General features: G+C 47.4%; 1 protein-coding gene across 3 annotated transcripts in view; it reads right to left on the reverse strand.

The window, feature by feature from the left end:
- BANP (BTG3 associated nuclear protein) overlaps positions 1-25,426 on the reverse strand; it is a 753,599-nt gene that overhangs the window by 652,781 nt on the left and 75,392 nt on the right. The window contains exon 2 of one of the 3 annotated variants that reach the window (XM_063945657.1): positions 2,572-2,673. The exons of the other annotated variants lie outside the window; for them this stretch is intronic. Within the exon in view, the coding sequence (XP_063801727.1) occupies positions 2,572-2,654 (83 nt within the window). The 5' untranslated portion in view covers positions 2,655-2,673. The remainder of the gene's footprint in view (positions 1-2,571; positions 2,674-25,426) is intronic. 3 annotated transcript variants of the gene reach the window in all.

The following is a 25,426-nucleotide window of genomic DNA, read 5'->3' on the forward strand; positions in this document are numbered from 1 at the left end:
AACTCGGAATGACCCCTATTGTCAGCAAGGAGCAACATCTGGCCAATGTCACTGAGAGCAGCAGGGATTGGTAACCAATTAGCAGAACTGTCACAGCAATTAATAGAATATTAAAAATAGATAAACAAATGGCTTTTCTGTTTCATGGATGTTCTCATTTTCTAAACCAGTCGCATCCTTACATTAGTGCTGTGAATACAGGGGGTAATTCAGACCTGATCGTAGAGCTGCTAAATTTAGCACATCTACGATCATTTACTCTGACATGCGGGGGGGGGGGGGGATGCCCGGCACAGGGCTAATCTAACCCGCATGTCAGGCCTCCCCCCCCCCCCCCTACCCGCACAGGTACAAAACCCACGACGGCGATGCTTTTGTACCTGATAAGTAGCTCCCTGCCAGCGCAGCTCCTGCACGCTGCGTGTGACTTCAACGGTCTGGACGCGCCTCCGTTGTCCGGACCGCGCCCCGCCAAAGGCATTCTAACGCCATTGGCACGCCCCCTCCCGCCCCGTGACCGCCTCTACCTGTCAATCAGGCAGAGGTGATCGCAGCGCAGAGATGCTGATAGCATCTCACTGGGCTCCTGGGGTGTACACGCGCAGTGCATGTGCACGCCACAAAAAGACTCAGACTGCGATCGCTGCCACGTCAGCGATCCAGTCTGAATTAGCCCCATAATTCAGTTAAGTTCGGGGAAGGATGTCTGTTTCTGTTTCCAACTGTAGGGAACACTTTGAAATAACTAGGTTTAAAAAAGGGGTGGTCTTCTGTTTGCCAGCGGCCGGGCTCCCGACGACCAGCATACCGGCGCCGGAATCCCGACCGCCGGCATACCGACATCTTTTCTCTCTCTTGGGGGTCCACAACCCCCCTGGAGGGAGAATAGATAGCATGGCGCGCCCGTGCCCACAGCGTGGCGAGCGCAGCGAGCCCGCAAGGGGCTCATTTGCGCTCGCCCAGCTGTTGGTATGCCGGCGGTCGGGATTCCGGTGCCGGTATGCTGGTCGCTGGGAGCCCGGCCGCCGGCATACCCTACTACACCCTTAAAAAAGGTTGATACAGGTTTGAAAGTAACCAGGTCTATTATATAGCTATTAAATCTACAGTGGGCCTTTAAAGCTGGTATCCAGTCTTTAGGTCAACAACACTTAGGTCGAATCTAATTAGGTCAACCTCTAATGGTCGACATGCATTATGTCAACATGGTCATATGGTCGACAAATGAAACTGTCGGCATGAGTTTTTCACAAATTTTTTTTTTACTTTTTCATACTTTACGATCCACGTGGACTACAATTGGGAATAGTGACCTTGTCCGATAGCTCGCCATGCGAGGGGACATGGTGCACTGACGGGGTTCCCGGTCACTTTACAAAGAAAACAACACGACAACGACAAAATGTAAAAAAATTCATGTCGACCTTTTTCCATGTTGCCCTAATGACTGCGTCGACCTATTACACGTGTTGACCAAGACCTAATGACCATCGACACACGAACCATACCCGTTAAAGAGATTGTAGACAATTTAAACTAAGTTTTCAGTAACACTCCTCTTGGTTTGATTCTCCCCCCCAGGACGGCAGAGGAGAATTACCCCACCAACACTGGTAGATTCACCCTGCTAGGATAGCGGTTTCACCTGTATGAGGGGCACATTCTCTGCACAACCACCTTCTTTGCCTGCAAGATGCTCCTTCCTCTCTCAGCTGTAGCACACACTGCTGTGGCAGCACACCAGAAGGGGGCCTCAGGATCCAAGAACAATTGTTTCCACTTGCTATAGACTGTCCAGTCTAAAGAGAACTATGGAGAATCAGTCTTAAGGGCCACATACACTACAGCGATATGTCTGAGGCTGAAGTCGGAGGCGATTTCCCTTGTACTCTCCCGGGAGCTTCCATACGATTTGGTACATTTTGCATGCGATATATCGTATGCGACCCCAGCCATGCCTGCGGGAACCGACATATCATGAGTACAGCACTAACGATCTAGGGTAGCCGATCCTACCCTCATGGGAACGCGGATCAGATTGGAAACACCTCCAAAATGCCCGATTTCACCCGATATATAGGCCTGAATGCCCGAAATTGGCTGAAATCGGGCATTATCAGTCTGCTGTCTGAGGCCCTTTAAAGCCTGGCATGGGGAAGGGCATCGTGCATTATAGCCTAAAAGGTTTGAGTAGGACTGAGTTCTACTGGAAAACAGAACATACGAGAGGAATCAAACACAGGGAAATGGATAGACGGGTAAATTTACTAAAGCTTCTAAAAGTGAAAAGAAGTGATGTTGCATGTTACACGGGTACAAAGCGGATCGTTGTTGTGCGATGGTTTTAACGAAGAATTAATTCACACAGCCGATCGCAAGGTGACTGACAGGAACAGGGCGTTTGTGGGTGGCAACTGACCGTTTTCTGGGAGTGTTTGGGAAAATGCACAGCAAAAATACACTCCCCTATGGGAGGTGACTATCTGCTCGCAGCAGTGCAAAAAACCCCTAGCGAGCGATCAGGTCTGAATTAGGCCCTCTGTCTCTTGAACGCCGATCTTTTGTACCCACCTCAGCAGCCGATTCCTCATTGGCTGCTTGCTGTGGGGGGCTATCGTCGTGGGTGATGGATTGTGGGGAGAATATTCCACCATACTTTAGTTTTACGCAGATCTACAATGGAAAGGGATATGGGGGGGATTAAACTCCATCATTTTTTTTATCTGTAAAACCAAAAAAAGTCAAGAAAAACTTCCACTCCCAGATACATCTGATAAATTACAACTTTTTGCGGTATCCTGAATAACTCTTCCGCTCCAGAAAAGGGGTTTCACCCCACCCCCCGCCAGCCTATTTAACCCAACATAGCCAGCTAATTTCATGTTTAATAGGTGATGATTATGTGAAAAAGGTGCAATCTGATGCAATACAATAATGGAATCAACTAATAGAGCCTGAGAGATAACAGGGGTTATAGGTGCTGAGGGCGGTTACACCATTGTGGCACAGGCAGTGATGACACTTGTCACCTGGTATTAAGTGCCCATTCCTCTAATTTGATGTAATGTAACCTCCTAGAGCTGGTGATGGCCAATGACCTCTCAGAACACCCTAGGACAGTGGTTCTCAGACAGTGTGCCGTGGCACCCTGGGGTGCGTCGGAACACTTCCCGGGGTGCCCTTGCAGTTGGTGGTCCAGGACCAATTCAAATTATTTACGGTCAGTGTAATAGACAAAACCAGTGCTGGTGGCTGCCAATAATAAGACATGTGGACAAACAGAAGCAAATCCTGTCCCTCCCCACACAACTGAACCCAAGGATGACATATAAAAACAATTTACTTAATTTAACATTTCTTTCTAAATTTCTCAATAAGAAACTTTTGGCCTAAGGGCGCCGTAAAAAGAATTCTGATATTCTAGGGTGCCGTGATTCAAAAAAGTTCGGGAACCACTGACCTAGGACATAATGCGCACACTGGACAAAGGGGGTCATTCAGATCTGATCGATGCTGTGCGTTTCACACAGCAGGCGATCAGGTACTAACTGCGTATGCACTGCAATGCGCACGCGCGTTGGGCAGCAACAAAGGGCAACGCTGGTCGGCAACGGGATGGTGCGAAAAAAATCAGATTGCACGGGCGTTCCCAAGGTGATTGAAAGGAGGAAGCCTTTGTGGGTGGTAACTGACCGTTTACCGAGAGTGTCCGGAAAAACGCAGCCGTGCCCAAGCGTTTTCAGGAAGGGTGTGTGACGTCCGCTCTGGCACCGATCAGCCCGTTCTGATTGCGCTGTAGGAGTAAGTCCTGGGCTGCGCACACGCTGCACACGGTGGAAAAATCATTAGATGGTGAGTGTGGTGAAAACAGATTTGCAGCTGTCCGCTGACTGAGGGATTTTTTGCAGCTCAGCGTACACATGCGAACGCACACTTGCACGCCGAATATACACTACCCTTGGGTGGCGACTATATGATCGCAGGGCTACAATTTTAGCAGTGCAGCGATCAGATCTGAATGACCCCCAAAGTCTGTAAAATTTGAGTTTTCGTTTTTATATTAAGTTCTGAGAACTGGGAAAGAAACGCCTTCTGTGTCATGCCGAGAAACTGCTAGGATGGGAATTCAGGTTACTCAAACCCAGTGAGTGAGATGACAATTGTCAGACAGACAACACAGTAAGCAATTAATGTAAAAATACTTGTCCTGCGACGGGACACAGCCACCCTCTGGATACAATTTTGCAGAGAACTGTGACTGATACACAAGTTAAAGTGATGATTTATGTAACTGCAGATAAAAAGAAGAAAGGGAACATGATGTAACAGTGTACGTAGTAATAGTGGCAGATGACCATATACAAGCCAACAGATGAAATGAAGTCACACTGGATCCTTTACCAGTCCTGACAGGCAACAAAATCAAATTGTTGCCATTCACTGATGTTTTAGCAAATTTTTCAACGTCGTCTTGTTTATTTCTTTAGGTACAACACATGAGAAGCATTACCATGCCATATAAGGGGTGCACAGTGTATGGTGGGGTTCTCAGTGCAAAGCTATAGTTTCCTACATACAACTGAAAGCAAACCTTAAACCAAGAGCATGACACAGGTTGAGTCTCCCCCATCTGAAATATTTGGGACCAGAAGTATTTAGGATTTTTCCGTATTTTGGAATATTTGCCTACTATAAAGAGGAATCTTGAAGATGAATGTAAACACAAAATGTATTTATTAGGGGTTAAAACGAGAGCACAGTTATATATATATATATGCGTGTACAGGCATAACATACTTACCACTGAAAAGGAGATTTATGGTAGACTTACCATTGTTAAATCTTTTTCTGCGAGGTACACTGGATTCCACAGGGAATAACATTGGGGTGTAGAGTTGGATCTTGATCCGACGCACCAACAGGCTAAAGCTTTGACGGTTCCCAGGATGCACTGCACCGCCTCCTCTATAGCCCTGCCTCCAGGAACTGGAGCTCAGTTTCGTTAACCAGTCCAATGCAGTAGCAGGTAAGAGAGACGGAAGTTGTTAGTCACATAGACCCACATTCTCACGACAGGAAAAGGGACTAGTGGCTAATGCCATACAAACCCAAAGAAGCTAAGTGCATCAGGGTGGGCGCCCTGTGGCATCCTGTGGCATCCAATGTACCTCTTCCATAAATCTCCTTTTCTGCAGCGGGGTACACTGGTATTCCACAGGGAATAACATCGGGGATGTCCTAAAGCAGTTCCTCATGGGAGGGGACGCACTGTAGCGGGCATAACAACCCGGCGTCCAAAAGAAGCATCCTGGGAGGCGGAAGTATCAAAGCCATAGAACCTGATGAACGTGTTCACTGAGGACCATGTAGTCGCCTTGCACACTTGTTCAGCAGACGCGCTACGGCGGGCCACCCAAGAAGGTCCAACAGACCGAGTAGAATAGGCCTTGATAGCAGGAGCTGGAAGCCCAGCCTGCGCATAGGCTTGTGCAATCACCATTCTAATCTTTCTGTCCAAGGTTTGCTTATTCGCAGGCCAGCCACATTTGTGAAAAACAAAAAGTACAAAAAGGAAATCTGACCTCCTGATAGAGGCAATTCTAGCCACAAAAATACGGAGAGCCCGTACCACATCCAAAGATCTTTCTTTGGAGGGCACACCAGAAGAGATGAAGGCCGGAACCAAAATCTCCTGGTTAAGGTGAAAAGATGATACCACCTTAGGCAAATAACCAGGGCGAGTTCACAGAACTGCCTGGTAACGGCGAAAAATCAGAAAGGGTGGACGACAGGACAGAGCGCCTAAGTCCGACACCCTCCTAGCAGAGGCAATAGCCAACAGAAACACAAGCGTAGGGAATTCAAGGTCCACAGACTCAAGAGGTTCAAATGGAGACTCTTGTAGGGCATTCAGAACAATAGACAGATCTCACGGAGCCACAGGAGGGGTATAGGGAGGTTGAATCCGTAGAACACCCTGAGTGAAAGTGTGAACGTCAGGAAGAGATCATGAACAAATAAAAATATGTAGCAGAAATCAATAGACTATTATCTGACACAAACACCTATGAATTACTAGAAAAAGACCCAACGGAAACTTTCTCCATGGAACTCCAGGATATAATGGAAGGATTTAATTTGGGGATAATAAATAAAAAAGAATTGGACTTTATTATCGAAAAGAATCCAAAAATTCAGACTTTCTATTGTCTGCCTAAAATCCACAAGGACATTCAAAACCCACCCGGATGACCAATTGTGTCCGGTATTGGTTCGATCACTTCTGATTTGTCAAAATACATTGATTCCTTTTTACAACCATTAGTAATCCAACAGAAAAGATACCTAAAGGATACGACAGATATACTACAGATTCTGACTACGTGTGAATGGAAAGAAAATTACATTCTAGGAACAAGTGACGTAAAGTCTCTCTACACATGCATTACACATGATATAGGATGTGAACACACAAGACATTATCTATCAATATCAACGAACATTCAAAACAGACAGATAAACTTTATCATGGATAGCATCGATTTCAATTTACGACACAATTACTTATGGAATGATGGAAAATTTTCCTACAAAAATGTGGTACCGCAATGAGGTCATCCTTAGCCCCAGGATATGCAAATTTGTTCGTATCAAAATGGGAGGACGACCATATTTGGACAATAAACACATTAGTGATCTTCTAATATGGAAAAGATATATTGCTGATGTGTTCCTCAACTGGACAGGTACAGAGGAGAATCTAAAGAAATTTATTGAACACATCAACAGTAATAAAATTAATTTAGAATTCACAACTTTTACCAGCAGGGAGGCGGTCACATTTTTAGATTTAGAAATATTTATAAAGGAAAACAAAATCTTCACAAAAACACACATCAAGGAGATAAATGAAAATAACACATTTCCGGTCTCGAGCAATCACCACAGAAACACCACTCTACACCCCGATGTTATTCCCTGTGGAATTCCAGTGTACCCCGCTGCATTAAGCATATTTTTAACCCCTTTATATTAACCCCTAAATGAGCTGCAGCATATATACATTTCTTTTTATAAGTACAAAATGCAATTTTGCTTCATATACACATAGTCTGCTGGTAATAATGTACAATGGGAACAATTCAATTCACACAGAGTTGATTCAATACAGCACAATGCTAAGTCGGAGAATGGCCATTCTCTCGGACTAAACAGGGTGTTTTGTCGGGAGAACTGGCATTCTCTGAATTAGGCTCCTGGCGAGATTCTGTTTCTGCCGCGCTAAGGGCAGAAATCAGCTTCACATCAGCACTTTTGACGGATTTCTGCTCGCACCCCTCCAGGGGTACGAGAAGAAATCTTGTCGGGTGTCAGGGTGCTGTACTGAATAGCCCCGGGAGCTAATTCCCACTGCAATTAAACTCTCTGTGAATTGAATCGTGCCCAACATTTGTAATCATTTTGTGCATAAAGAAGTTTGTGTACACTGAACTATCAGAAAGCAAAGATGTCACTTTCTCAGCCGAGCTCCAAAAATGTTGTATTTCGGGTATAAGATTTTCCCATATGGGAGTCTCAACCTCTATACCTATTTATTTTTCACATAGGAGGGGCAAATTCAATTGTTGTACCCTATGGCTACCACTATTGAAGGGGGGGGGGGGGGGGCGCACAATGGAGCAATTCAATTGTTGCACCACCTAAGACACATGGATGACATTTCTTCTCACACCCTACTAAGTTGGGAGTTTGAACGGCCAAAGCAGGACTTCGACGGGTTTATTTTAATTTTATGAACAGTTTCTTATATAGCGCAGCATATTCCGTAAGACAGACAATAATAATAGGATTTTAATACCTACCGGTAAATCCTTTTCTCTTAGTCCGCAGAGGATGCTGGGGATGCTTCAAGAACCATGGGGTATAGACGGGATCCGCAGAAGGCATGGGCACTTTAAGACTTTTAAGGGGTGTGAACTGGCTCCTCCCTCTATGCCCCTCCTCCAGACTCCAGTTATAGGAACTGTGCCCAGGGAGACGGACATTTCGAGGAAAAGGATTTATTGTTAAACCAAGGTGAGATACATACCAGCTCACACCTCAAGCACGCCATACAACATGGCATTCAACACAACGCAAGTCAACAGCATAAACCATGTCAGCAACAGGCTGACTATAACAGAAACACAACCTGTGTGTAAACATAACTAATAACTGCAGATAGAGTCCGTACTGGGACGGGCGCCCAGCATCCTCTACGGACTAAGAGAAAAGGATTTACCGGTAGGTATTAAAATCCTATTTTCTCATACGTCCTAGAGGATGCTGGGGACGCTTCAAGAACCATGGGGTTTATACCAAAGCTCTAGAACGGGCGGGAGAGTGCGGATGACTCTGCAGCACCGATTGACCAAACAAGAGGTCCTCCTTAGCCAGGGTATCAAACTTGTAAAACTTTGCAAAAGTGTTTGAACCCGATCAAGTAGCTGCTCGGCAAAGCTGTAATGCCGAGAACCCCCGGGCAGCCGCCCAGGATGAGCCCACCTTTCTGGTAGAATGGGCCTTCACCGATTTCGGTAACTGCAATCCAGCCGTAGAATGAGCTTGCTGAATCGTATTACAGATCCAGCGAGCAATAGTCTGCTTGGAAGCAGGAGCCCCAATCTTGTTGGGATCATACAGGACAAACAGAGCCTCCGTTTTCCTAATCTGAGCCGTTCTGGCAACATAAATTTTCAAAGCTCTGACCACATCTAGAGACTTCGATTCCGCTAAGGCGTCAGTAGCCACTGGCACCACAATAGGTTGGTTCATGTGAAACGATGACACCACTTTTGGCAGAAATTGCTGACGAGTTCTCAACTCCGCTCTATCTTCATGGAAGATCAAATAGGGGCTCTTGTGAGACAAAGCCGCCAATTCAGACATCCGCCTTGCAGAGGCCAAGGCCAACAGCATGATCACTTTCAAGTGACGAATTTCAACTGTACCTTACGTAAAGGTACAAACCAATGAGATTGCAGGAACTGCAACACCACGTTAAGATCCCACGGTGCCACGGGGGGCACAAAGGGAGGTTAGATGTGCAGTACGCCTTTCACGAAAGTCTGAACTTCCGGAAAGGGAGGCCAATTCTTTTTGAAAGAAAATTGACAAGGCCGAAATTTGTACTTTAATTGAGCCTAACTTTAGGCCCGCATCCACACCTGCTTGCAGAAAATGGAGAAAACAGCCCAGCTGAAATTCTTCCGTAGGAGCCTTCTTGGATTCACACCAAGACACATATTTTCTCCAAATACAATGATAATGTTTCGCCGTTACTTCTTTTCTAGCCTGAAGAAGTTTGGGAATGACTTCACTGGGAATACCCTTTTGGGCTAGTATCCGGCGTTCAACCTCCAAGCCGTCAAACTAAGCCGTGGTAAGTCTTGGTACACGCACGGCCCCTGCTGTAACAGATCCTCTCGTAGAGGAAGAGGCCAGGGATCTCCTATGAGCAATTCCTGAAGATCTGGATACCAGGCTGGAACAATGAGGATTGCATGAACCCTTGTTCTTCCTATGATCTTTATCACTTTTGGAATGAGTGGAATCGGAGGGAACACATATACCGACTGAAACACCCACGGTGTCACTAGGGCGTCCACCGCTATTGCTTGAGGGTCCCTTGACCTGGAACAATATCTCGGAAGTTTCTTGTTGATGCAAGACGCCATCATGTCTATTTGAGGAATTCCCCAAAGACTTGTCACTTCTGCAAAGACCTCTTGATGAAGACCCCACTATCCTGGATGGAGATTGTGTCTGCTGAGGAAGTCTGCTTCCCAGTTGTCCACACCTGGAATGAACACCGCTGACAGAGCGCTTACATGCGTTTCCGCCCAGCGGAAAACTTTTGTGGCTTCTGCCATTGCCGCTCTGCTCTTCGTTCCGCCGTGGCGGGTTTATGTACGCCACTGCTGTTATGTTGTCCGACTGAATCAAGACGGGCAGATCGCGAAGATGTTCCGCTTGTAGAAGGCCATTGCAAATGGCCCTTAATTCCAGAATGTTTATGTGTAGACAAGCTTCCTGGCTTGACCATTTTCCCTGGGAATTTTTCCCCTGTGTGACTGCACCCCAGCCTCGGACACTCGCATCCGTGGTCACCAGGATCCAGTCCTGGACCCCAAACCTGCGTCCTTCTAGGAGGTGAGAGCTGTGCAGCCACCACAGGAGTGAGATTCTGGTCTTGGAAGACAGGATTATCTGTCGGTGCATGTGCAGATGGGACCCGGACCACTTGTCCAACAGATCCCACTGAAACACTCTGGCATGGAACCTGCCAAATTGAATGGCCTCGTAGGCCGCCACCATCTTCCCCAGCTCCCGAGTGCATTGATGGATTGACACTCTTGCTGGCTTCAGAATTTATTTGACCAGACTCTGAATTTCCAGAGCCTTTTCTTCTGGAAGAAAAACTCTCTGTAATTCTGTGTCCAGAATCATTCCCAAAAACGACAGTCGTATCGTCGGACTCAACTGTGACTTTGGCAAGTTCAGGAGCCAACCATGTTGTTGCAGAACTGTCAGGGAAATCGTAATGCTCTGCAGTAATTGGTCCCTGGATCTCGACTTTATCAGGAGATCTTCCAAGTACAGGATAATTGTGACTCCTTGCTTGCGCAGGAGAACTATCATAACTTTGGTGAAAACCCTCGGAGCCGTGGATAGACCAAACGGCAAAGTCTGAAATTGGTAATGACAATCCTAAATCGCAAACCTCAGGTAAGCCTGATGCGGAGGATATATGGGGATGTGTAAGTAGGCATCCTTTATGTCGACCGACACCATAAAATCCCCTTCCTCCAGACTGGAGATCACTTTTGAACTCCAGTTTGTACCCTTGGGACACTATTTCTAACACCCATGGGTCTAGGGCCAAACGAACCCAGAACTGACTGAAGAGTTGGAGACGTGCCCCCACCGATGCGGACTCCCGCAGGGGAGTCCCAGCGTCATGCGGTGGATTTGGCAGAAGCCGGAGAGGACTACTGCTCTTGGGAACCTGCCACAGCCGGTGACCGTTTTCCCCTTCCTCTTCCTCTAGAAGCAAGGAAGGAAGACCCTCGTCATTTGTTTGTATTTATTGGCCCGAAAGGGTGTAGTACGGTATGCCACACTATTTTATTCTCCCTCCAGGGGGGTCGTGGACCCCCACGAGGGAGAATAGTTGTCGGTATGCCGGGTGTCGGGATTCCGGCGCCGGTATACTGTGCGCCTGGATCCCGACATTCGGCATACAGAAGACCACCCGGCCGAAAGGACTGCATCTGATAGTGGTGCGTTTTCTTTTGTTGTGCAGGAACATAAGGTAAAAATGATGACTTACCCGCGGTAGCCGTAGATACCAGGTCAGCGAGGCCGTCACCAAACAAGACACCACCTTAATACGGCAGAGACTCCATAGCCTTCTTAGAGTCAGCATCAGCATTCCATTGATGAATCCACAATGCTCTTCTAGCTGAGAATGCCATGGCATTGGCCCTTGATCCCAAAAGACCAATGTCTCTCGCAGCTTCCTTTAGGTAGGCTGCAGCGTCCTTGATATAACCCAGTGTCAGAATAATGCTATCCCTATCCAGGGTATCTATCTCAGATGACAAGTTATCTGCCCACTTTTCAATAGCGCTACTCACCCACGCCGAAGCAACGGCAGGTCTGAGCAGCGTACCTGTAGTGACATAAATGGATTTCAATGTATTTTCCTGCTTACGATCCGCAGGTTCCTTTAGGGCTGCCGTGTCAGGGGACGGAAGCGCCACCTTTTTGGACAGTCGTGATAGAGCCTTGTCTACAGTGGGAGGTGACTCACACTTTTCCCTATCCCCAGAGGGGAACGGATATGCCACCGGAATTCTCTTGGGAATCTTTAATACCTACCGGTAAATCCTTTTCTCTTAGTTCCAGTGCGTACTGTGTCTGCAGTTATTGATTATGCTTACACTCTTGTGGTGTTTCTTTTCTGTCAGGCTGTTGCTGACGTTGTTCATGCCATGGCATGCTGTATCTTATTGTTGATTGGGTTGATACACAGGTTGTGTTACATATTTTATCAGCAAGCGACTGTGTATTTTTTCATGCCGTTGGCTGGTGTTCTATTGAATGCCACGTTCTGCGGTATGTTCGTAGTGTGAGCTGGTATGACACTCACCGTGTTTAAACAATAAATTCTTTCCTCGAAATTTTGCCAATTGTTTTTTTTGTTTTGTTTTTTGAAAATTTATAAGGCTAAAACTGCACTGAAATGGAGCCTAACTATAGGCCTGCCTCCACACCTGTTTGTCAAGAATGGAGAAGAACGACCCAGCTGAAAGTCTTCCGTAGGAGCTTTCTTGGATGTACACCAAGACACATACATACGCCAAATACGTTGGTAAGGCCTTTGCCGTTACTGCTTTTCTAGCCTGAAGAAGTGTGGAATACAACTTCATAGGGAATACCCTTTCAAGCTAGGATATGGCGTTCAACCGCCACGCCGCCCAACACAGCCGCGGTAAGTCTTGATACACGCCCGGATCTTGCTGTAACAGTTTCCTCACGTAGGAGGGAGAGGCCAGGGATCTTCTATGAGTAAATCTTGAAGAACTGGATACCAAGCCCTCCTTGGCTAGACTGGAACAATGAGGATCGCCTGAACCTTTTTTCTTCTTACGTTTATCACCTTCAGAAAGAGTGAAAGCGAAGAGGACAGATAACCGACTGAAAACACCCAAGGTGTCACGAGGGCGTCCACTGCCATAGCTTGAGTGTCCCCTGACCTGGAACATTATCCCTGAGGTCTCTCGTTGAGGCGAGACGCTAACATGTTCAACTGAGGCACTCCTCAAGCCTTGTCACTTTTATGAAAACTTCTCGAAGACGACTGTATTTCTCCCGGATGGAGATCGCGTCTGCAGAGGAAATTAATTTCTCCGTCGTCTACATCCGGGACGAAGACTGCTACTATAGCGTTTACCTGTCTTTCCGCCCAGCGGTAAACTTTTTCGGCTCCTGCCATTGCCGTTTTGCTCCTTGTTTCGCCCTAGCGGCTCACTTACGCCACTGCTGTCAAGTCGTCCGACAAAATTAACACGGGCAGCACACGAAGAATGTGTTCATTGAAACTAGCTCTTAATTCAAGAAAGCTTATTGCAGACAAGCTTCCTATCTTGACCTTTTCCTCCGGAAATACTTCCCTTGGAAAGACTGCTCCCCAGCCTCAGAGATCTGCACGCATGGACACCAGGATCTAATCCTAGATCCCGAACCTTCGTTCCACTAGGAAGTTAGACTGTGCAGATACCACAGGAGCGATCTCCTGGCCATTAGGATCATATTCCGGAGCATGTGCAGGTGAGACCCGGACCACATTTTCAACTGGTCCCGTGAAAACCACTCTGGCATTTGACCTGCTCACCGAACAGGTCTCTTAGGCCGCACCCATCTTCTTCATCAACGGAACATATTGATGGATTTTCACTGCAAATCTGATCCGACTCTGGATCCTCAGACCTCTTTCCACAGGAAAACCCGGAACCTCAACCGTTCAGTATCTACACTGATACCCACCTCCGACATCTGCGTCGTTGGGAACAATAGCCATTTCCTGTGTTGAAGAACAGTCAGAGAGAAACAAAGATTTGAACCACTTGTTCCTTGACCTTGCCGTAATCAGGAGAGCGTCTCAGTACAAACTAACCATGGCTCTTACTATTGAAAGAAAACCATCATACTGCCAACACTCCGGTGAAATGGAAAAGACCATCCTGGATAACAACCCAGGTATGCTGAATGCTGAGAACAAAGCATTTAAACCCTTTTTCTAATATATATATATATATATATATATATATATATATATAAAATAAGATTTTACTTACCGATAAATCTATTTCTCGTAGTCCGTAGTGGATGCTGGGACTCCGTAAGGACCATGGGGATATAGCGGCTCCGCAGGAGACAGGGCACAAAATAAAAGCTTAAGGATCAGGTGGTGTGCACTGGCTCCTCCCCCTATGACCCTCCTCCAAGCCTCAGTTAGGATACTGTGCCCGGACGAGCGTACATAATAAGGAAGGATATTGAATCCCGGGTAAGACTCATACCAGCCACACCAATCACACCGTACAACTTGTGATCTGAACCCAGTTAACAGTATGATAAACGCAAAGGAGCCTCTGAAAAGATGGCTCACAACAATAATAACCAGAATTTTTGTAACAATAACTATATACAAGTATTGCAGACAATCCGCACTAGGGATGGGCGCCCAGCATCCACTACGGACTACGAGAAATAGATTTATCGGTAAGTAAAATCTTATTTTCTCTGACGTCCTAGTGGATGCTGGGACTCCGTAAGGACCATGGGGATTATACCAAAGCTCCCAAACGGGCGGGAGAGTGCGGATGACTCTGCAGCACCGAATGAGAGAACTCCAGGTCCTCCTCAGCCAGGGTATCAAATTTGTAGAATTTAGCAAACGTGTTTGCCCCTGACCAAGTAGCTGCTCGGCAAAGTTGTAAAGCCGAGACCCCTCGGGCAGCCGCCCAAGATGAGCCCACCTTCCTTGTGGAATGGGCTTTTACTGATTTTGGCTGTGGCAATCCTGCCACAGAATGTGCAAGCTGAATTGTACTACAAATCCAACGAGCAATCGTCTGCTTAGAAGCAGGAGCACCCAGCTTGTTGGGTGCATACAGGATAAACAGCGAGTCAGATTTTCTGACTCCAGCCGTCCTGGAAACATATATTTTCAAGGCCCTGACAACGTCAAGCAACTTAGAGTCCTCTAAGTCCCTGGTAGCCGCAGGTACCACAATAGGTTGGTTCATGTGAAATGCAGAAACCACCTTAGGTAGAAATTGAGGACGAGTCCTCAATTCCGCCCTGTCAGAATGAAATATCAAGTAAGGGCTTTTATATGATAAAGCCGCCAATTCTGACACACGCCTGGCTGAAGCCAAGGCTAACAGCATCGACACCTTCCATGTGAGATATTTTAAGTCCACAGTGGAAAGTGGTTCAAACCAATGTGACTTTAGAAAACTCAACACCACATTGAGATCCCAAGGTGCCACTGGAGGCACAAAAGGAGGCTGTATGTGCAGCACCCCTTTTACAAATGTCTGAACTTCAGGTACTGAAGCCAGTTCTTTCTGGAAGAAAATCGACAGGGCCGAAATTTGAACCTTAATGGACCCTAATTTTTGGCCCATAGACAGTCCTGTTTGCAGGAAATGAAGGAAACGACCCAGTTGAAATTCCTCTGTAGGGGCCTTCTTGGCCTCACACCACGCAACATATTTACGCCAAATGCGGTGATAATGTTTTGCGGTTACGTCCTTCCTGGCTTTGACCAGAGTAGGGATGACTTCTTCTGGAATGCCTTTTTCCCTCAGGATCCGGCGTTCAACCGCCATGCCGTCAAACGCAGCCGCGGTAAGTCTTGGAACAGACAAGGCCCCTGCAGTAGCAGGTCCTTTCTTAGAGGTAGAGGCCACGGTTCGTCCGTGAGCATCTCTTGAAGTTCCGGGTACCAAGTCCGTCTTGGCCAATCCGGAACCACGAGTATAGTTCTTACTCCTCTCCTTCTTATGATTCTCAGTACTTTTGGTATGAGAGGCAGAGGAGGGAACACATACACTGACTGGTACACCCACGGCGTTACCAGAGCGTCCACTGCTATTGCCTGAGGGTCCCTTGACCTGGCGCAATATCTGTCCAGTTTTTTGTTTAGACGTGACGCCATCATGTCCACCTTTGGTTTTTCCCAACGGTTTACAATCAGGTGGAAGACTTCTGGGTGAAGTCCCCACTCTCCCGGGTGAAGGTCGTGTCTGCTGAGGAAGTCTGCTTCCCAGTTGTCCACTCCCGGAATGAATACTGCTGACAGTGCTATCACATGATTTTCCGCCCAGCGAAGAATCCTTGCAGCTTCTGCCATTGCCCTCCTGCTTCTCGTGCCGCCCTGTCTGTTTACGTGGGCGACTGACGTGATGTTGTCCGATTGGATCAACACCGCCTGACCCTGAAGCAGAGGTTTTGCTTGACTTAGGGCATTGTAAATGGCCCTTAGTTCCAGAATGTTTATATGAAGAGACGTTTCCAAGCTTGACCACAGGCCCTGGAAATTCCTTCCCTGTGTGACTGCTCCCCAGCCTCTCAGGCTGGCATCCGTGGTTACCAGGATCCAATCCTGAATGCCAAATCTGCGGCCCTCTAGTAGATGAGCACTCTGCAGCCACCACAGGAGAGACACCCTTGTCCTTGGCGACAGGGTTATCCGCTGATGCATCTGCAGATGCGATCCGGACCATTTGTCCAGTAGATCCCACTGAAATGTTCTTGCATGGAATCTTCCGAATGGAATCGCTTCGTAAGAAGCCACCATTTTCCCCAGGACCCTCGTGCACTGATGCACTGAGACCTGTCCTGGTTTTAGGAGGTTCCTGACTAGCTCGGATAACTCCCTGGCCTTCTCCTCCGGGAGAAACACCTTCTTCTGGACTGTGTCCAGAATCATTCCTAGGAACAGTAGACGTGTCGTTGGAATCAGCTGCGATCTTGGAATATTTAGAATCCACCCGTGCTGACGTAACACTACCTGAGATAGTGCTACTCCGACTTCTAACTGTTCCCTGGATCTTGCCCTTATCAGGAGATCGTCCAAGTAAGGGATAATTGAAATGCCTTTTCTTCGTAGAAGAATCATCATTTCGGCCATTACCTTGGTAAAGACCCGAGGTGCCGTGGACAATCCAAACGGCAGCGTCTGAAACTGATAATGACAGTTTTGTACTACAAACCTGAGGTACCCTTGGTGAGAAGGGTATATCGGGACGTGGAGATAAGCATCTTTGATGTCCAGAGACACCATATAGTCCCCTTCTTCCAGGTTCGCTATCACTGCTCTGAGTGACTCCATCTTGAATTTGAATCTTTTTATGTAAGTGTTCAAGGATTTCAGATTTAAAATTGGTCTCACCGAGCCGTCCGGCTTCGGTACCACAAACAGCGTGGAATAATACCCCTTTCCTTGTTGCAGGAGGGGTACCTTGCTTATCACCTGCTGGGAATACAGCTTGTGAATGGCTTCTAGAACTGCCTCCCTGTCGGAGGGAGACTTTGGTAAAGCAGACTTCAGGAAACGATGAGGGGGAAATGCCTCGAATTCCAGTTTGTACCCCTGCGATACTACCTGTAGAATCCAGGGATCCACTTGCGAGTGAGCCCACTGCGCGTTGAAATTTTTGAGACGGGCCCCCACCATATCTGAGTCTGCTTGTAAAGCCCCAGCGTCATGCTGAAGACTTGGCAGAAGCAGGGGAGGGCTTCTGCTCTTGGGAAGCGGCTGCATGGTGCAGTCTTTTTCCTCTTCCTCTGCCCCGGGGCAGAAAGGAGTGGCCTTTTGCTCGCTTGTACTTATGGGAACGAAAGGACTGAGATTGAAAAGACGGTGTCTTTTTCTGCTGATGTGGAGTGACCTGGGGTAAAAAGGTGGATTTTCCAGCCGTTGCCGTGGCCACCAGGTCCGATAGACCAGCCCCAAATAACTCCTCCCCTTTATACGGCAATACTTCCATGTGCCGTTTGGAATCCGCATCCCCTGACCACTGTCGCGTCCACAACGCTCTTCTGGCAGAGATGGACATAGCACTTACTCTTGATGCCAGGGTGCAAATATCCCTCTGTGCATCACGCATATATAATAATGCATCCTTTAAATGTTCTATAGTTAACAAAATATTGTCCCTATCCAGGGTATCAATATTCTCAGTCAGGGAATCCGACCATGCGACTCCAGCACTGCACATCCAGGCTGAGGCGATTGCTGGTCGCAGTATAACACCAGTATGTGTGTATATACTTTTTAGGATATTTTCCAGCCTTCTATCAGCTGGTTCTTTGAGGGTAGCCGTATCAGGAGACGGTAACGCTACTTGTTTAGATAAACGTGTGAGCGCCTTATCTACCCTAGGGGGTGTTTCCCAACGCGCCCTAACCTCTGGCGGGAAAGGATATAATGCTAATAATTTTTTAGAAATTAGCTGTTTTTTATCGGGAGAAACCCACGCTTTTTCACACACCTCATTTATTTCCTCTGACTCAGGAAAAAATATTGGTAGTTTTTTCTCACCCCACATAATACCCTTCTTTGTGGTACTTGTAGTGTCAGAAAGGTTCAATGCCTCTTTCATTGCCGTGATCATGTAACGTGTGGCCCTACTGGACATTACGTTTGTCTCGTCACCGTCGACACTAGACTCAGTATCTGTGTCAGGGTCTGTGTCGACCCACTGAGGTAACGGGCGTTTTAGCGCCCCTGACGGTGTCTGAGACGCCTGGACAGGCACTAACTGATTTGCCGGCTGTCTCATGTCGTCAACAGTTTTTTGCAAATTGCTGACATTATCACTTAATTGTTTAAATACAATCATCCAGTCAGGTGTCGACTCCCTAGGGGGTGACATCACCAACGCAGGCAACTGCTCCGCCTCCACATAATTTTCCTCCTCATACATGTCGACACACGCGTACCGACACACAGCACACACACACCGGGAATGCTCTGATAGAGGACAGGACCCCACTTAGCCCTTTGGAGAGACAGAGGGAGAGTCTGCCAGCACACACCCAGCGCTATATATATATACAGGGATAACCTTATATAAGTGTTATTCCCTTATAGCTGCTGTTAATTATTGTTATTTGCTGCCAACAATGCCCCCCCTTCTCTTTTTTACCCTGATTCTGAAGCAGGACTGCAGGGGAGAGTCAGGGAGCCGTCCTTCCAGCGGAGCTGTGAGGGAAAATGGCGCTTGTGTGCTGAGGAGATAGGCTCCACCCCTTCACGACGTCCTTATCTCCCGCTTTTTTGTGTAAAATGGCAGGGGATTAAAATACATCCATATAGCCCAGGAGCTATATGTGATGTATTCTGTTTTGCCACCTAAGGTATTCTGTTATATTGCGTCTCAGGGCGCTCCCCCCCCAGCGCCCTGCACCCTCAGTGACCGGAGTGTGAAGTGTGCTGAGAGCAATGGCGCACAGCTGCGGTGCTGTGCGCTACCTTAGTCTGAAGACAGGATGTCTTCTGCCGCCGATTTCACCGGACCTCTTCGTCTCTTCTGGCTCTGTAAGGGGGACGGCGGCGCGGCTCCGGTGACCCATCCAGGCTGAACCTGTGATCGTCCCTCTGGAGCTAGTGTCCAGTAGCCTAAGAAACCCGATCCACTCTGCACTCAGGTGAGTCCGTTTCTTCTCCCCTTAGTCCCACGATGCAGTGAGCCTGTTGCCAGCAGGACTCACTGAAAATAAAAAAAACCTAACTAAACTTTTATTCTAAGCAGCTCAGGAGAGCCACCTAGATTGCACCCTTCTCGGCCGGGCACAAAAATCTAACTGAGGCTTGGAGGAGGGTCATAGGGGGAGGAGCCAGTGCACACCACCTGATCCTTAAGCTTTTATTTTGTGCCCTGTCTCCTGCGGAGCCGCTATATCCCCATGGTCCTTACGGAGTCCCAGCATCCACTAGGACGTCAGAGAAATAAGATTTTACTTACCGGTAAATCTATTTCTCGTAGTCCGTAGAGGATGCTGGGACTCCGTAAGGACCATGGGGAATAGACGGGCTCCGCAGGAGATAGGGCACTTTAAGAAAGCTTTGGATTCTGGGTGTGCACTGGCTCCTCCCTCTATGCCCCTCCTCCAGACCTCAGTTAGGGAAACTGTGCCCAGAGGAGATGGACAGTACGAGGAAGGATTTTTGTAAAGCTAAGGGCGAGATCCATACCAGCCACACCAATCACACCGTATAACTTGACATAAACTACCCAGTTAACAGTATGAACAACAACATAGCCTCGGGTCAACCGATAAACTATAACATAACCCTTATGTAAGCAATAACTATAAACAAGTCTTGCAGAAGAAGTCCGCACTTGGGACGGGCGCCCAGCATCCTCTACGGACTACGAGAAATAGATTTACCAGTAAGTAAAATCTTATTTTCTCTAACGTCCTTGAGGATGCTGGGACTCCGTAAGGACCATGGGGATTATACCAAAGCTCCCAAACGGGCGGGAGAGTGCGGATGACTCTGCAGCACCGATTGAGCAAACAGGAGGTCCTCCTCAGCCAGGGTATCAAACTTATAGAACTTTGCAAAGGTGTTTGACCTCGACCAAGTAGCTGCTCGGCACAACAGTAATGCCGAGACCCCTCGGGCAGCCGCCCAAGTAGAGCCCACCTTCCTAGTGGAAAGGGCCTTAACCGACTTAGACAATGGTAATCCTGCCGTAGAATGCGCCTGCTGAATCGTGTTACAGATCCAGCGAGCAATAGTCTGCTTTGAAGCAGGAGCGCCAACCTTGTTGGCCGCATACAGAATAAACAGAGTTTCAGTCTTCCTGATCCTAGCCGTTCTGGTCACATAAATCTTCAAAGCCCTGACCACATCCAGGGACTCGGAATCCTCCAAGTCCCGTGTAGCCACAGGCACGACAATAGGTTGGTTCACATGAAAAGATGAGACCACTTTTGGCAGAAATTGAGGACGAGTCCTCAACTCTGCCCTACCCACGTGAAAAACTAAGTATGGGCTTTTATGTGATAAAGCCGCCAGTTCTGAAACACGCCTTGCCGAAGCTAATGCCAACAACATGACCACTTTCCACTAGACTCACATAATTTATCCAATCATTTTAAATTAAAACATCAATGCAAATTGAATGCTATTAAACAGTTTATAGGAATCCAACATGTAAAAATTAATTGGAAAGATAGGGATTCTGAGAGCTTATTGGCAAAAGCAGAAATGAGATGGATTTTTAATTTAAAAACCATTGCCCCGGAAGGACTCAATAAGGAATTTGAAATAAAATGGTTCCTTTAATATTTTATGTGCATTAGAAATATTTCATGCAAACTGTAACATTTTGATCTTATCTGTATCTGCACCTGCTGGTTTCTCGATATGTTTTATTGTTATACATATATTTATTGTTATACATATACAACTATTTATCTGCACTTTAAATGTATACATTGGTAGGATCCTATTGTGATATGGCCGCTATACCAGGGAGCCCATTCTAGGTAACAGGAAGCTGATTCATGTCTCTGCAACGCAGAGAGATGAAACGCAGACCACTCGCGCCGCTTCCGGAGGTGCGTATGCATTTCCGGCGGCGGTGGAACGCATGACACTTCCGGGTGCGGCCGTAAATGGAACGCAATGCGTTCCAAATAAAATATTTCAGAAATGAAAACTTTTCTATATTTCCATACTGTTAAGTTAATGAATCCACTACCTGTTTATTAATGGATTCAATAATTATCTTATTAAGCATTTCATATATACTTATTTGCATTTTAATAATAAGAATTTACTTACCGATAATTCTATTTCTCGGAGTCCGTAGTGGATGCTGGGGTTCCTGAAAGGACCATGGGGAATAGCGGCTCCGCAGGAGACAGGGCACAAAAAGTAAAGCTTTAGGATCAGGTGGTGTGCACTGGCTCCTCCCCCTATGACCCTCCTCCAAGCCTCAGTTAGGATACTGTGCCCGGACGAGCGTACACAATAAGGAAGGATTTTGAATCCCGGGTAAGACTCATACCAGCCACACCAATCACACTGTACAACCTGTGATCTGAACCCAGTTAACAGTATGATAACAGCGGAGCCTCTGAAAAGATGGCTCACAACAATAATAACCCGATTTTTGTAACTATGTACAAGTATTGCAGATAATCCGCACTTGGGATGGGCGCCCAGCATCCACTACGGACTCCGAGAAATAGAATTATCGGTAAGTAAATTCTTATTTTCTCTATCGTCCTAGTGGATGCTGGGGTTCCTGAAAGGACCATGGGGATTATACCAAAGCTCCCAAACGGGCGGGAGAGTGCGGATGACTCTGCAGCACCGAATGAGAGAACTCCAGGTCCTCCTTAGCCAGGGTATCAAATTTGTAGGATTTTACAAACGTGTTTGCCCCTGACTAAGTAGCCGCTCGGCAAAGTTGTAAAGCCGAGACCCCTCGGGCAGCCGCCCAAGATGAGCCCACCTTCCTTGTGGAATGGGCATTTACATATTTTGGCTGTGGCAGGCCTGCCACAGAATGTGCAAGCTGAATTGTATTACACATCCAACTAGCAATAGTCTGCTTAGAAGCAAGAGCACCCAGTTTGTTGGGTGCATACAGGATAACAGCAAGTCAGTTTTCCTGACTCCAGCCGTCCTGGAACCTATATTTTCAGGGCCCTGACAACATCTAGCAACTTGGAGTCCTCCAAGTCCTTAGTAGGCGCAAGGCACCACAATAAGCTGGTTCAGGTGAAACACTGACACCACCTTAGGGAGAGAACTGGGGACGAGTCCGCAGCTCTGCCCTGTCCGAATGGACAAACAGATATGGGCTTTTTTGAGAAAAAAAACACCAATTTGACACTCGCCTGGCCCAGGCCAGGGCCAAGAGCATGGTCACTTTTCATGTGAGATGCTTCAAATCCACAGATTTGACTGGTTTTAAACCAATGTGATTTGAGGAATCCCAGAACTACGTTGAGATCCCACAGTGCCACTGGAGGCACAAAAGGGGGTTGTATATGCAATACTCCCTTGACAAACTTCTGGACTTCAGGAACTGAAGCCAATTCTTTCTGGAAGAAAATCGACAGGGCCGAAATTTGAACCTTAATGGACCCCAATTTGAGGCCCATAGACACTCCTGTTTGCAGGAAATGCAGGAATCGACCGAGTTGAAATTTCTTCGTGGGGCCTTCCTGGCCTCACACCACGCAACATATTTTCGCCCCATGTGGTGATAATGTTGTGCGGTCACCTCCTTCCTGGCTTTGACCAGGGTAGGAATGACCTCTTCCGGAATGTCTTTTTCCCTTAGGATCCGGCGTTCCACCGCCATGCCGTCAAACGCAGCTGCGGTAAGTCTTGGAACAGACATGGTATTTGCTGAAGCAAGTCCCTTCTTAGCGGCAGAGGCCATAAGTCCTCTGTGAGCATCTCTTGAAGTTCCGGGTACCAAGTCCTTCTTGGCCAATCCGGAGCCATGAGTATAGTTCTTACTCCTCTACGTCTTATAATTCTCAGTACCTTAGGTATGAGAAGCAGAGGAGGGAACACATACACCGACTGGTACACCCACGGTGTTACCAGAACGTCCACAGCTATTGCCTGAGGGTCTCTTGACCTGGCGCAATACCTGTCCCGTTTTTTGTTCAGACGGGACGCCATCATGTCCACCTTTGGTATTTCCCAACGGTTCACAATCATGTGGAAAAACTTCCCGATGAAGTTTCCACTCTCCCGGGTGGAGGTCATGCCTGCTGAGGAAGTCTGCTTCCCAGTTTCCATTCCCGGAATGAAACACTGCTGACAGTGCTATCACATGATTTTCCGCCCAGCGAAAAGTCCTTGCAGTTTTTGCCATTGCCCTCCTGCTTCTTGTGCCGCCCTGTCTGTTTACGTGGGCGACTGCCGTGATGTTTTTCCCACTGGATCAATACCGGCTGACCTTGAAGCAGAGGTCTTGCTAAGCTTAGAGCATTATAAAATTACCCTTAGCTCCAGTATATTTATGTGGAGAAAAATCTCCAGACTTGATCACACTCCCTGGAAATTTTTTCCTTGTGTGACTGCTCCCCAGCCTCTCGGGCTGGTCTCCGTGGTCACCAGCATCCAATCCTGAATGCCGAATCTGCGGCCCTCTAGAAGATGAGCACTCTGTAACCACCACAGGAGAGACACCCTTGTCCTTGGATATAGGGTTATCCGCTGATGCATCTGAAGATGCGATCCGGACCATTTGTCCAGCAGATCCCACTGAAAAGTTCTTGCGTGAAATCTGCCGAATGGAATTGCTTCGTAGGAAGCCTCTTTTCCTGGTTTTAGGAGGTTCCTGACTAGCTCGGATAACTCCCTGGCTTTCTCTTCCGGGAGAAACACCTTTTTCTGGACTGTGTCCAGAATCATCCCTAGGCACAGCAGACGTGTCGTCGGGAACAGCTGCGATTTTGGAATATTTAGAATCCACCCGTGCTGTTGTAGCAGTATCCGAGATAGTGCTACTCCGACCTCCAACTGTTCCCTGGACTTTGCCCTTATCAGGAGATCGTCCAAGTAAGGGATAATTAAGACGCCTTTTCTTTGAAGAAGAATCATCATTTCGGCCATTACCTTGGTAAAGACCCGGGGTGCCGTGGACAATCCAAACGGCAGCGTCTGAAACTGATAGTGACAGTTCTGTACCACGAACCTGAAGTACCCTTAGTGAGAAGGGCAAATTTGGGACATGGAGGTAAGCATCCCTGATGTCCCGGGACACTATATAGTCCCCTTCTTCCTGGTTCGTTATCACTGCTCTGAGTGACTCCATCTTGATTTGAACCTTTGTAAGTGTTCAAATTTTTTTAGATTTAGAATAGGTCTCACCTAGCCTTCTGGCTTCAGTACCACAATATAGTGTGGAATAATACCCCTTTCCTTGTTGTAGGAGGGGTAATTTGATTATCACCTGCTGGGAATACAGCTTGTGAATTGTTTCCCATACTGCCTCCTTGTCGGAGGGAGACCTTGGTAAAGCAGACTTCAGGAGCCTGCGAGGGGGAAACGTCTCGACATTCCAATCTGTACCCCTGGGATACTACTTGTAGGATCCAGGGGTCCTGTACGGTCCCAGCGTCATGCTGAGAGCTTGGCAGAAGCGGTGGAAGGCTTCTGTTCCTGGGAATGGGCTGCCTGCTGCAGTCTTCTTCCCTTTCCTCTATCCCTGGGCAGATATGACTCTTATAGGGACGAAAGGACTGAGGCTGAAAAGACGGTGTCGTTTTCTGCAGAGATGTGACTTAGGGTAAAAACGGTGGATTTTCCAGCAGTTGCCGTGGCCACCAGGTCCGATGGACCGACCCCAAATAACTCCTCTTCCTTTATACGGCAATACACCTTTGTGCCGTTTGGAATCTGCATCACCTGACCACTGTCGTGTCCATAAACATCTTGTGGCAGATATGGACATCGCACTTACTCTTGATGCCAGAGTGCAAATATCCCTCTGTGCATCTCGTATATATAGAAATGCATCCTTTAAATGCTCTATAGTCAATAAAATACTGTCCCTGTCAAGGGTATCAATATTTTTAGTCAGGGAATCCGACCAAGCCACCCCAGCTCTGCACATCCAGGCTGAGGCGATCGCTGGTCGCAGTATAACACCAGTATGTGTGTATATACTTTTTATGATATTTTCCAGCCTCCTGTCAGCTGGCTCCTTGAGGACGGCCCTATCTATAGACGGTACCGCCACTTGTTTTGATAAGCGTGTGAGCGCCTTATCCACCCTAAGGGGTGTTTCCCAACGCGCCCTAACTTCTGGCGGGAAAG

The sequence above is a fragment of the Pseudophryne corroboree genome, chromosome 11 (genome assembly GCF_028390025.1).
Source record: "Pseudophryne corroboree isolate aPseCor3 chromosome 11, aPseCor3.hap2, whole genome shotgun sequence".
Lineage (NCBI taxonomy): Eukaryota > Metazoa > Chordata > Amphibia > Anura > Myobatrachidae > Pseudophryne > Pseudophryne corroboree.